This window comes from Aristolochia californica, unplaced genomic scaffold (assembly GCF_029961685.1).
Source record: "Aristolochia californica isolate CCGP_79_NKW_82.1479 unplaced genomic scaffold, dmAriCali1.0.hap1 SCAF_1, whole genome shotgun sequence".
In the NCBI taxonomy this organism is placed as follows: Eukaryota; Viridiplantae; Streptophyta; class Magnoliopsida; order Piperales; family Aristolochiaceae; genus Aristolochia; species Aristolochia californica.
Genome location: NW_027181770.1, coordinates 55,783,879 through 55,796,474, shown reverse-complemented (window position 1 = coordinate 55,796,474; position 12,596 = coordinate 55,783,879). Strand labels below are relative to the sequence as shown.

The following is a 12,596-nucleotide window of genomic DNA, read 5'->3' as shown; positions in this document are numbered from 1 at the left end:
ATGTCTCTATATTAGACTCTAGAACCTGGAGAAAACTGGTCATTAAGCTGTCTCCTATAATTAATATTGTATCATTAAGGTGGACCTTTGGATTTCTTGAGTCTTTTTAGGATATAAAAAATTTGATGACTCAAGTGTTACACACTACATAATATCTGAAACGCCTTCTCGTATCATGTTCAATACGTAAATGTCAAGAGGGGAGTCAACATACGGTCACTCTGTCGCAACTCAAATCTACCATACCTAAGTGCAAGACCGAAATTCTTGTTCAAATGTCAAGAGGAGATTACTTAAAGATTACTTGAAAAATTAGTATAATTGCACAAGAGAAACCTACACATATATGTGTTAAAATGTCAGAGCTAGCAAATTTTCTATCTCAATAACTTTGGAATACTTTCTTTTTGTTTGAACCAATCCTGATTTGATTTCACAAAAGTGTTAGATAATGACCCTTTTCACTGATAATGGTTATAGACCTAATTCTTTAAACTTTTATCACTTTGATTGTTAGTGTTGCAAACCAAGGTCAATTGGCTAGATAAAATAAAGCATTATCTATGAAAAGGGTTTAGGCTTTTAAACTCTTATCCACTTCAAGTCTAATACCAATAAACCATCTTTTTTAGAAATAAGGTTCATTAGGAAGCTTTTTTTGCAACATTATGATAGAGAGTCGTATCTTGAATCAATTTTATACTAGATATCACCTGTGGATTTCATGTTTAATAACTCACATCTGTTAAAGACATAAGGTAATCTCAATACTTAATTGTTAGATTTAGGTCTAGTGATTGGAATGATCTAATTTTTTGCTGAATTCTATCCAAGTTTACATAATATGTCATGGTGTAGGATGATTTACAACTCAAGTGTAGATTAGTATGTGGATTAATCAGTAAATTGTCCATGCCTCAACTTATCTTATTTTCTCTTCAAGCAAAAGGGTCTAACTAAAAATTAACCCTTTGTGATTAGAATAAAATGCACTCCCATGCTCTCTAAAAATTAACACAGTTGGAATGACTTGCTCACAATTAAGACCAAGAACAGCACTAGTATTTACCGATGCTAACTTAAGCAAAACTACAGGTTAGATGGTCTAACACTACACAACCACATTGAGATAGAAAGTGCATCATGCTAGCTCGAGCTCACGAGCTTATAAAAAAGCAGTCCATCAAAAGTAACACAACAACGTGTAGCAACTGTTAGGAGGAAGAAAACAACAAACAGCATAGTAGAAGAGAAACCAGAGGCTCCAGTTTTCAGTTTTGGATGTCTAGGGCTCAATCCTCTTCCCTTTCCGGGGGCAGACCACAAGGCAGCAGCATTTTCTGAAGAAAACGAATGAAAGAAGTTATAAAGATGCTTCACAGGCTCATTGTGAAGGTCAAAATTAGAGAATTCACATATAAAAAAACACCTTAAGTACACATTCTATTCTTGACAAATAAAGTGACTAAGCATTCACAGAAGAGCAGAATACTTATCAAGAACCAGGGTTCTTTCCATTTGATCAACAAACACTTAACAAAATGACAGAACTTAGTTAGGTCTCAACAAATTAAACTCGATCTATGACTTTGTCAACCATGTCCCATGGTTGATTTCTTAACCTACTTGTACCAGATAAAGCACTCCAACAATGACACTGTTAGATTCACCATCTCTTGAACACTGATGAAACTAAGCAGGGCAAGCTGTTGGTCCTTTAGTGGCAAAACCCACTAGGACAAAATGCAATGATTCAACGTCTCTTGAACACTGATGAAACTAAGCATTATTAAATGTTAAGAGCATTACCACCTGATGGACCATTTTCAAACGAAATTTGAAAATGTCAACATTCTAAACATGCTTGAACATAATTCAGCTATTATTTTATCATTAGGATTCCTGACTGACTATCAAATCTTGTCAGTCCAACCAGACTTGCATTATTCAGACAAACCAGAGGTGCAAACATTTATTCATATTGCTAGCACAACATTTTAATAAGACGATGAGGAAAATATAGAAATGCCAACAGATACACAAAGCCCAGGTTGACCGCAATGTTGTAAGGTAATCATAATTTTTAACTTTGCTTCCCATAGTTTTGAACCACAGACAGGACATAAGCTTGTTAACATTATTACCCAACCAAATTTAATGCTTCATGAACCACAAAACAGATACATGCTTACAATAATAATAAACTAGAGATTGCTACAAATGCAGGGTCTACTTTAGTTCTTTGCTAATATGTCATCAAATGCCATCACATGGCAATCCCTTGTGCGAGTAGCACATGATTAAGGCTTTCCTCACAAGTGAGGTGACGAAATAAGCAATAACGAGTTCATCTGTTATGTAGAAGGTACAGAAAGGCAATAACATGAAACCCTCCAAGGTTTGGAGGTTGTAAATTCAAGCACGTTTTTTGGAGAAGAGGCTTAAATAAAAGAAACTCCAAAGAGCAGATGATTACACATGTCAAATGTATCCAATCAATTCCAATTAGAACGTAATAAAAAAGTATTGGAATGAGACTTTGTAATTATTTTGTTTTACTTCCCTTTAAGACACATCTTAGATGTCAATAAACTTTAAAATGGCTCTGTTGACCGGAACCAGGCATGATTCTACAGATCAAGCCATTTTTTAACTTTTCCTCTCTGCATGTTCAGACAGAGATAATATTGTTAATATCTTGTCAATTCCAGATAAATTCCTGCATTATCTTTGTATTGCACAGTACTTCTAATGTAATATTATTACACATGGACCACCACACAGATTACATGGCCAAAATAGTTGAAGATAAGAGCCAGACGTTGGCGATGATGATAATGACAATGATCATAATGATCAGATGAACATACCTGCATAAAATTGTACCTTTCTCTCCCAATTGATTCATTCTCAGCAATAGCAAAATATGCCAAGATGGGGTAGTGACCAACATAAGATGCATAGCTGTCACGTTGAATGTTCACTGCCCATTCACTACACGTTGAAAAAGACTGGAAGATGAGAACAAATAGAATTCCAAAGAAGAACTTTTTAATATATTAATTATAACAGAAAAACAAAGAAAAATATTTGAAGGTACTGTGACTTGCAATCGATTCAAGTCAGCATGTCCTGTTCCAACATATTTAGCCTGCAGATGCTCAAGCTGAGAATTAATGTTAAATCTGTCACTGGCCTGGATGTAAACAGAGCAAAAGCAGAACCACAGTTAGGGTGTGATCACATTGCACATGACTGAATGTAAAAACAGCAACTAATAAATTAGGTTTCCAGGAGACTGAATTTTTTTTTTCAGCAAGAGTAGGAGATACAATTACATATTTCAGATAATACACATTATTTTATAATCACATTTTTATTTAACAGAAAGATGGTGGCAGTGATAAATTATTTGCTCAAGTAAATACACATAGTCTTCAGTAGAAAACCTGCCAGAGGGTGGAGAGGAGTGACTATCGACTTTAATTCTTTTGCTGAAAATTATGCCAACAGGCGTCTCGAAAGTTCCTCTTTCTTCAGAGACTTCTCTTAACTTTCTCAGATTCTTACCTCATGTGGTATCCTATGTTTTACCTTAAGCCTTAAATGCAGTATTAATAAAAGCTACTCGCCATTTTCAAAAATAATTTTAAGCTCCTAACACTTTTCTTATGTACATGACTCCCCTAAAGCTCAAATATATACAGAATCTTCAAATGTGCTACAAAATCCCACCAGGTAAACATTCAAAATGGCATTACCAAAATCCCTCTGAACTATATCCATAGTAATGCAGAGGACTCAATATGTAAAAACTAGAAAGCAAAATTCTTTACTCTAACAACTAGCCACAGATCTCTCTTAATCCAATTAAAAAAAAGAGAGAATTTTGTAATTCAACAGATTCCAGGTGAAACTAAAAAGATGCTCAGGTTTATTTTGTGAAGGACTTTTTCTGGAAAAATCTTAGGCCAGCTTGGCTTCTTCACCCAGTCAACTATTTATGCCACCTCTTGCACACAAACTACAGCAGCCCTAACCAAATCGAAAGTTTGAGGAAACCCTGAGGTGGCGGTATCTTATTACTTGATGTTGAAGGATCACTCTCTACAGCCCCACCACCAGAAGAATCATGTACTACGAAACTGCAGAGACCGCTATAAATCATTTTGACAAAACCCTCACAGATGACATCCAGGACGAGGAAGAACAGTTTAGCAGTTGCCGGTCAGACCAACAGGGTTTTCTCACATGATTTCGCCCAAGCAATGGATGAATAGGAAATCAATCATGTAGAACAAAACCACAAACAGACCAACAACATATACGGCGCGTTGATTATTATATTCGGAAAAATCAGAAAAAACGAACTAAAAGTATGCGTTCGCAAAATTCGGGTTTCATATTAAAGTTTAGCAACCGGACGGGGTTCTTGAAAATAAAAGAACTCCTAGAATCAGGCTTACAAGATAAACAAAAATAACAGAATCAATAGACTGCAAATTCTAGCAGGAAGTGACATAAGTGGAAATTTAAACTTACCTGCATGTTTTACTCAACAGTTTTGAGACAAATAAAGAGGTTGGTTTGATTTAGCCTGCCAAAATAAAAATACTGACTGGTTAAAACATATGCAAATGAAATGTGAGAAACAATGAAAGGGAGCTCCGCTTCAGATGGTTCATTGAACCCACGTCTAATTATGGTATAAGCACGGGAGTAGAGGCACCTCAGATCATTTAATGGTTGATTAAGGTTTTAGAAAAAAAAAATCATAAAACACCGTCGCCTGAGAGATTCGAACTCTCGCGGGGAAACCCCATGTACTTAGCAGGCACACGCCTTAACCACTCGGCCAAAGCGACTTTTTATGATTTATCCAGATAGCTTTATATAGCTTTTGAACTACCCTCGAAGAAGCGAAAATATTCCGAGATCTCAGCCAATTATTACCTTTCTGGCGGCACAACCCTATATGCAATGAAGCCCACAAAGGCAGCCATGTACGATGAAGAGGATGTTAGCTAATATCAGCTACAAGGGGAAAAAAATTTTACACTCAGAGAAAAAGTGTGTCTACAAGGGTATTACACAAACAAATTGAAAAGAATTGATTTAATATTTACTTTCAAGAACAAATTCAAATTTTCCAAAGCAGACGATGAAGAAGCAGCCATAAGGAGGACACAGAAGGAGCAACTAGACACTTTTCCCTCATCATCATCCCCTTATCATGGCATCAGAAACAATCAGCTCTCTTCAACCACCGTTGCTTGAGTAGGAGATGGAGGTAAAAAAATTAAAAACATTAGCCAGACTGCCTGAGCAAGTCTGTTTGAATCTGACGCATTCTTTTTCCAAATCTAATTACAAGTGTGTGGGTGTCTACAGGGTAGATGGGTTCTGGTCCTTGGCAACTTCTAATTGTGAAGGCAAGAGATTGAGAAAGCTCCCTTGCGCGGGCTGGTCCTCTCCACTCGAGTCTTCTGCAATATGTGAAACAAGTAATGAGAATTCTACAGCCTCTTGAAGAAGCGAGTACTTTGATCAATAAAACAAGTGTAATGCACTGCCTATAACACAATAAAGTGAAGAGGGTCTCTTTGATAGAGAGAGGAGATATACCGAACAGTGACTTGATAGAAGGTCTCTTTGATTTTGAGCTCTTCTTCTTCAATTCAGCTATAGCAGGAACAAGGAAGAATCAGTGCTCAGAAAGAGAGAGAGAGAGAGAGAGAGAGAGAGAGAGAGAGAGAGAGAGAGAGAGAGAGAGAGACCTATGCCTGGTACTTCATGGTCGTTTACAACTTCAAAATTCTTGTAAGTGTAGCCAACAAAGTTAATGTCCTTTGATGAAAGCATCTGGAAGCCCAATAGAGAAAGCAATGAATGTGTTAATCATGTGGAGACATAAAATAAAACCTATTACGAGCACATCCTTAGGATAGAAATCTAGCATAAACATAGGTATTCAACAAAAGAAACTATGGAACTCCATAGCATCACAATCAAATTACAACTTTCTGATCAACTTGAGTATGCACAAAACAGCTCTTTGTGCATATCATTGTTTTGGACAGCATGAATTAGACATTTTTTATAGTGGTCAATGTCAAAAAAGGACAGCGGTCGCACACCTCATGGATAGAAAACTCTCACAGTCCATGATTCCAAAGTTTAAAGGCCAGCTGAATATGCCAATTTGTTAGTTGATGATAAAAAAAAAAGTTGACCAGGTCCGGTATTTCAGAAAGGACATTCAAACCAACCATCTCAAGAATAACACAAATTCTGATGTGATAAAGTGAGACCACGAAACAAATGGCCTAAATGAAAACTAGGGCATGCGCCAGCTTCCTATGCAGTTGAGATATAAATTCACCTAGTAAGAATGCATACCTTTCTCCAAGGACCCTGTTTTGTAGAAGGCTGAACTTGGTTTGCGGACTGCAGGACAAAACCACAAGAGATTTGATGACAACACATACTTATAAATACCGAGCAGCTGACCTACAATAGCCTAGTAGAAGAGCATTTTACCTCCTCAAACTTCTCAAAGTTTTGAGTATCCAACTCATCGTTGACCTCAGGAATGAATGCAGCTTCCATCTGGTATAGTCTATCCCATGCAAGGCCCGTAAACCATGGGTGAGCCTGAAGTTGTCAAGAAAATCAACCAGATATCCCAGTATAACATTCTGATCTTTTAATAACATTGAAGTCTTAACATATAACACACCAGGACAAACCTTTATTTCATCAGCGCCTTTAGTTCCAAGCCTTTGTTCAACATTGCACAATAGTTTGCTGATGAGATCCTTTGCTTCAGGAGATAGCCTTGCTTCCTCAGGAAACTTCAAATGAGTTTTCCAATTTACTATCTGTATAAATAGAAACAAGTATGGTCTCCATCAGTGCTTCAAACAAACAACAAAATAGAGAAAATGGAAAAGATGGAAAGTTCTGAATAGCAACTGCATGTTCAAAGCTATGGTGAAGCATCTGACAAAGAATTGCCACAACAGAAGCAAAGAAGGATCTAACGCACTTACTCGAAAGAAGACTACAAAAAGCCCAGTCGCAATACCAAATTTGCATGCTTACCTTTCGACAAGTGGCCATAGGCTCATCAGAATAAAATGGAGGATATCCTACTAGCATTTCGTACATAATAGCTCCAAGAGACCACCTGTTAAAATAGGAAAATAGAAGGAAAAGAAAGAAAATGTCCTATAAAGTCTCATCATGTGACACCAAAAAGTAAGTTAGAGGTAGAGAAGAAAAATACCAATCACATTCCATTCCATAACCCTTCTTCAATAAAACTTCTGGAGCAATATAATCAGGCGTACCAACAGTAGAATAAGCCTACACTTTTTCCAGACAAGCAGAAACACCAAGAGATACTTTAGAGTGAAAAGAATTTACTATATCCACATGAAAACTAATAGTACAAGAAAATAAAGACAATAAAGTGAAATTTTTCATGTGGCAAAACTATCAGACTACAAACATTGTATTATTCTGATTAATTTAGCAACTTTACCAGCATTCTCCGGTTTCTTTGCCAATGTTGCAGTTGCTCCTGCTGGCTGCGTTTTGGTGCAGGAGAGTGTGAATCGTTTTGTAAAGCCCCACCAAGATTGTTGCCTGTTATAAGATCCTTCTCACGCAGATTTGGGAAATTATTGCAATCCAATGGCTTACAAAGTCCAAAATCAGATAGCCTCATGTGACCATTTTTATCAAGTAACAAATTATCAGGTTTGATATCTCTGTAGAAAGACACAAGAAGTTTAACTTCAGCAAACTGACTTTGTACTTCAGATACTTCAGCAAACTGACTTCAGATACTTCAGCAAAATGTTATATACCTGTGAATGTAATTGTGCTTGTGAATAGACTCAATAGCCAGGACAGTTTGTCCAACATAAAATCTTGATTCATCTTCTGTCAGTGTATCTTTCCTCATGAGGAGGGTCATCATATCTCCACCTGGCAGATACTCCATAATGAGGTACAGATACTCATCATCTTGGAAGGAGAAAAAAAGTTTGACAATGCAATTGCTGTCAACTTCTGCGAGAAGATTCCGTTCTGCTTTTACATGTTCAACCTGAATCATTTATTTAATGCAAGTTAATCAATGACACAAAAAAAAAAAAAAAAAAACTTTACACATGAAATGCATCTGCCAATAAACACCTGTCCTCTACGAAGCATTTCAGATTTCTTCAGCTTTTTCATTGCATAAACGTTGCCATTTGCCTTCTCCCTGCAGATTCTGACCTGCATCACAAATCAAAAAACACATTTGCATAGATCATAGAGTGAAATATTTTCTATAATACATGCATGAGGAAGAAAATAATTTTAGATTCTATAAACACTAGCTGTTAAACATACAATATGCCAAACTTCCAGGTAAGTTCACTAGTCAAAACAAAACCATTTGCAAACAACAGCAAATGGACAATATGAAACAGCTATATTTCATGCTCACATATGAAAAGCATAAACAACTACTCAAGAATGCGGGCAGGCCATCAAAGTCCTTTAAGCTCTGCATTCTATCAAACAAATTATCTTAAGTCACATACTTAGTGATCATGAACTCAATATTCGATGTTCAGCTCGCTAAAGAAAAGAAATATAGAGCCCTGTAGTTGCTATAAATTCTGCTTCTTTCTGAACTACGAGGCATCCAAAATTTCAGTGCCTCAACCACAAATTTATATTTTTTAACATAATCAGCTGCTCGGAATGGTAAACCCATGGGAAACTGTGTATGTTTGCCTTATGTGTCTTAAGAAGCCAATTACAGATCAGAGTCCATAGGAAGAAGTTGTCAACTTCTGGCATCTGGACGGGTCAAACTCTCTGTCACCGCATTTTGTCTTTTTCAGAAGTCTGTTAGTTACAAAAGGTCAACAAAAAGGATTTCATCCCTCAAAGAAAAAGACAAAAGAAGCAAACCAAAAAACACCTTTCAGTTGGATGGTACCCTACTGAAATAAAATGTAGATGTAGGTTGGGATGCCAGTATGTATCAGATGTTGGAGGAAAACCTCCATACCAATCAGAGGACATTGGAGAATGGTACAAACAACAATACATAGAGTTTCAGCCAAAAAAATGAGATGAAAGTTTGGCACAAAATAAAGGAAAACCAATTGTTAGTAAGAAAAACCAACAGTAACTGAAATCACATAAAAAACATACCTCCCCAAAAGCTCCCTTGCCTATCATGGTCAATTGCTCAAAATCGTCGACACCCATTTTATGCCTTTGAAGGCGCATATATTCTGTTTCCTTCTTCTCCAAATATTTTAGAAGATTGTTTTGCTCTTCTTCTGATACATCAGCGTCAGCCAACTTCTTCTCTAAAATCCAGCGTCTATTTAAGAAACAGATGATAAAACATGACTTAAAAATCAACATAAAATATTCATAAAAAAAAAATCAACATAAAATGTAAAAACACAATGAGCATGGTCAGACGACCGTAAGCAATGTTCTTTTCAAAATGGAGCAGTATCATAAACTAGAAGACAAAAATTACAACAGCATGATTTTAAACAAATAATAGCTGCATAAATGCATTCTGTTTACACAGTAATTTGCTGCATTAAAGTTGTATAGGAGATGTCTAATTCAAGCCAGTTTTTTTTTAATGGTGGCTCTAACTCACATATACCCAAATATATATTAAGAACGCCTCAGATAAACCATGTGGAATCATTCAGAGGAGGATTTTCTTTCTTAAATGAGATTTGGCTCAATACTGAATTGAGCATTTGGTTCAAAGGCTACATGAAGGTTTTTCTTTTTTCTTTTTTTTTTGGGGGGGGGGGGGGGGGGGGGGGGCGCTAAAAAAAGCCTTGCTTTATATGAGAAAGAGAGAGAGAGAGAGAATGCATGGCTATAGAGCCAAATGCTCAGTCCACTTCAGCCAAATTTCAGATCAAGAAACTATAACAAAAGTGGATAGGATGCCAAATTAACATAACACAAACAGGACGTCAGATAAGTGAAAGGACTGAGAATAAACACTAGGTGGCTGTGGTGATTAGTGTACAGAATGCTATGTGACAGACAAACGTTAAATAGGATGAGGTAAAAAAAAACTCTGCAAGAGAGATGCTAGAGAAGTCATGTGTTATGAAGTAGTCGCCAGGCAGTAAAGAAGCACCCTCTACAAAAAATCAAGGCAGCAAAGAAGAGAATGTTGGGATGGATATGTGGCAAATTAGAAGTAAAAAAACAAATCAGGAGTGAAAACATTTGAGAAATTTCATAGTAGCACCTATCTGCAAGAAAAGGCGAGACATTTGAAATGATTTCAGCATGCTTGGAGGTGGTCTAGTATTCCACTACCTTGAAGGTTCTTGTCATTACAGGTTGAGGGACTGAAAAAATTAGTTGTCCAAAAATAATATATACGGAAGCAGGTGACAACTGAGGTAGGAGATGATAGAGCAAAACGAAGGACTCATGTAGATGACACCAACATTACTAAAGAAAAACTCAGATGACCATGATGATGATGTAAAATGAAATAACAATCAGCAATAAAATAAAATAAAAACTTAGAGACCCACTAAGCGGTAAGGCCGACATCTGCCCTAACAAACAACATTACTTCTTTTCTGCAGCAAAAAGGTTTTGCTCACAACCACAGCACAGATGAACTTCTAAAACCACAACGCAAAAGTCATTGTCATGTGTATGACCCATACAACTTGATGCTGGTAATGGGGGATATAAGCACCTAGTTCTCTGAAATGTCTTATACAGAGGCAAACTGAAGAGAAATACGTAATACTATCCGGATCATGTAACGGGTCCACGCCTATCTATTTTTCTAATAAGCTTCCAGTAATAATTTTCGCATTGAATAAAATGCAATTTTGTGAATTGGACCTTTGGTTCAATGATTACACGGGAGGCTTTTTAGTGTAAGGTCCTGGGTTCAAGTCTTACAAGAGGATATAAAGGGTGTTGCAATATGCGTGAGTAATCAACACTCGACAAAAAAAAAAAAAATGCGTTCTAAGACTCTCTTAGAGAATACAAAAACGTCCACTAGCCATACCTCTCTTTCCGTTCCTGCAAGTTCTTCATCTGCTCTTTATAATGGTTTTCTATATACTGCTTTGCTGCAGCAACCTTCTGCTTTGTGGCGTTCGAAGGCGCTTCTTCAGTTGCAGGAGGCTTCCCGCCGTCTTTCCCATTTGTCGATGTATCTTTTTTCCTAGTGGAAGACCTCAATTTATCTCGAGGTTGAAGCTTCTGAAACCAACTCCGAGCCGAATCCATTTGTAATCAACTAAAATTAAAAGAAGCGCATCCACTTAAATGCCATTCTCCGCTTCTGCCAACTATAACAACAACAAAAACGACAGAAGCAAACGCAATATGCTCTTTAACAACAATCTCAACTAGAGCAGGGGAATCCCAATCTCAAATCCAGTGAACAAAGACAAACCCATTGCTCTAGATTAAACTCATCCAAAAAGAAGGAAGAACTCGACAACAATTTTGGCATAGTACACACTCGGGGACAAAAAGAGAAGAAACTCGAGCTCGAACCAATTCAAAATGACCATCAGCGAAGTCCAATTTGACCGACCCAAACAGCCGTCCTACCCATCACGACGCTGCAAAGAACAACTAATTCCTTCCACTTCCAGAAAGCAAAAGAAAAAAGGCAAGAGAGACAGAATGAGGGGGCAGAAACCCTAATTGAGTGGCCACAACGGAGCTACGCCGGACGAAACCGAACGCAGAAGACGCAGTTAAGCAGATGGGTGGGGAGAAAGTTCAGGCAACCGCATGAATTGGCGGGTGCCAGATTGTTTCGTAATCCATAAAAGGACGGAAACCGAACAGCAGCGCGCCATTCTCGGTGCAATTACAGAAGGCGAGAACATCGACCTCCCGGAAACCAAAATTCGTACCAAAAGAGTTTTAAAATAGGTTTTTCCGCGTCCCCCAGCCGCAAAACGCGGCCTTGTGGGAGTCAGGCGATTTCACGGCATCAATTCGATTTCGAGCAGGAGATATCAGAAAAACGCGCGAGAAAACAGAAAAAATGGTCCTTGTCCTTTCGGGCTTGAAATTTGGTGGGTCCCAATTCCCAAATACAAAGCATCGCTTTCGTTCACCATCTACTCATATTTATACCGTTACCTAATTTTATAATTCAAATGATTAAATTAACCGTATGCAAAATCCCTAACGAAGGTGGACGTGGGTCACCCTTTTAGAACCAATCTTAGATAAAAAATCTTGCTAGAGCTAGAATCTAACTAATTTACACGGTGAAAAATTAAGACGAACAAAAACATCCGCCTCCAAAGCTTCGGTTGTCTCAAACTATTTTTAAATTCTAAATCTACCCTAGATTACCTAAAAAATGTCACAAACCACATGTCTTTGTGTTAATCGATATGTATTAGATATGTCTTAAACAGTTTAGGTATGTTCTATGATACTCAGACCTCGAGTGCTCGCCCTAATTTTAAGAAAAAAGTATTCACAAACTGTGGACCACAATGAAGGTGATAGAATAGGAAGAGTTTTCTTGCTTTCCC

At 37.3% G+C, this 12,596-nt stretch overlaps 2 protein-coding genes and 1 non-coding gene across 4 annotated transcripts; all 3 read right to left on the bottom strand.

Annotated features, from left to right (window-relative positions):
- Window positions 1–1,040: 1,040 nt before the first annotated feature.
- Window positions 1,041–4,836, bottom strand: LOC137962022 (uncharacterized protein At4g14342). Of its 2 annotated transcripts, none has more exons than XM_068808732.1 (5): window positions 4,730–4,836; window positions 4,543–4,597; window positions 3,111–3,196; window positions 2,871–2,994; window positions 1,041–1,340 (listed from the first exon to the last, which is right to left on the bottom strand). In XM_068808732.1, exons 2-5 carry the CDS (start codon window positions 4,546–4,548, stop codon window positions 1,293–1,295), a joined length of 264 nt encoding a protein of 87 aa, XP_068664833.1. In that variant the 5' UTR covers window positions 4,549–4,597; window positions 4,730–4,836; the 3' UTR covers window positions 1,041–1,292. The 2 variants fall into 2 exon arrangements, with proteins under 2 accessions (XP_068664833.1, XP_068664823.1); XM_068808722.1 differs by having other exon boundaries at window positions 4,695–4,796.
- Window positions 4,784–4,865, bottom strand: TRNAS-GCU (transfer RNA serine (anticodon GCU)). Its single transcript has one exon. It is a non-coding gene; the product is annotated as a tRNA-Ser (tRNA).
- A 235-nt stretch (window positions 4,866–5,100) lies between these two features.
- On the bottom strand, window positions 5,101–12,006 carry LOC137951736 (uncharacterized). Its single transcript, XM_068798620.1, has 13 exons — window positions 11,096–12,006; window positions 9,223–9,397; window positions 8,206–8,289; window positions 7,875–8,116; window positions 7,547–7,775; window positions 7,289–7,368; window positions 7,105–7,189; window positions 6,750–6,881; window positions 6,541–6,654; window positions 6,400–6,447; window positions 5,778–5,862; window positions 5,626–5,682; window positions 5,101–5,486 (listed from the first exon to the last, which is right to left on the bottom strand). The coding sequence occupies exons 1-13, from the start codon at window positions 11,317–11,319 to the stop codon at window positions 5,386–5,388; spliced, it is 1,656 nt and encodes a 551-aa protein (XP_068654721.1). The 5' UTR covers window positions 11,320–12,006; the 3' UTR covers window positions 5,101–5,385.
- Window positions 12,007–12,596: the final 590 nt, after the last annotated feature.

What these genes read in the sequence shown, in the direction of transcription:
- LOC137951736 (XM_068798620.1), bottom strand. Translation starts at nt 11,319, where the DNA reads ATGGATTCGGCTCGGAGTTGGTTTCAGAAGCTTCAACCTCGAGATAAA. An exon ending in TATGGAATGGAATGTGATTG is followed by an intron (nt 7,190 to 7,288) that starts GTATTTTTCTTC and finishes CTATTTTAACAG; the next exon opens with GTGGTCTCTTGGAGCTATTA. An exon ending in TTCTATCAAGTCACTGTTCG is followed by an intron (nt 5,487 to 5,625) that starts GTATATCTCCTC and finishes CACATATTGCAG; the next exon opens with AAGACTCGAGTGGAGAGGAC.
- LOC137962022 (XM_068808732.1), bottom strand. An exon ending in CATGCTGACTTGAATCGATT is followed by an intron (nt 2,995 to 3,110) that starts GCAAGTCACAGT and finishes TTCAACGTGTAG; the next exon opens with TGAATGGGCAGTGAACATTC. An exon ending in AAAGGTACAATTTTATGCAG is followed by an intron (nt 1,341 to 2,870) that starts GTATGTTCATCT and finishes CGTTTTCTTCAG; the next exon opens with AAAATGCTGCTGCCTTGTGG.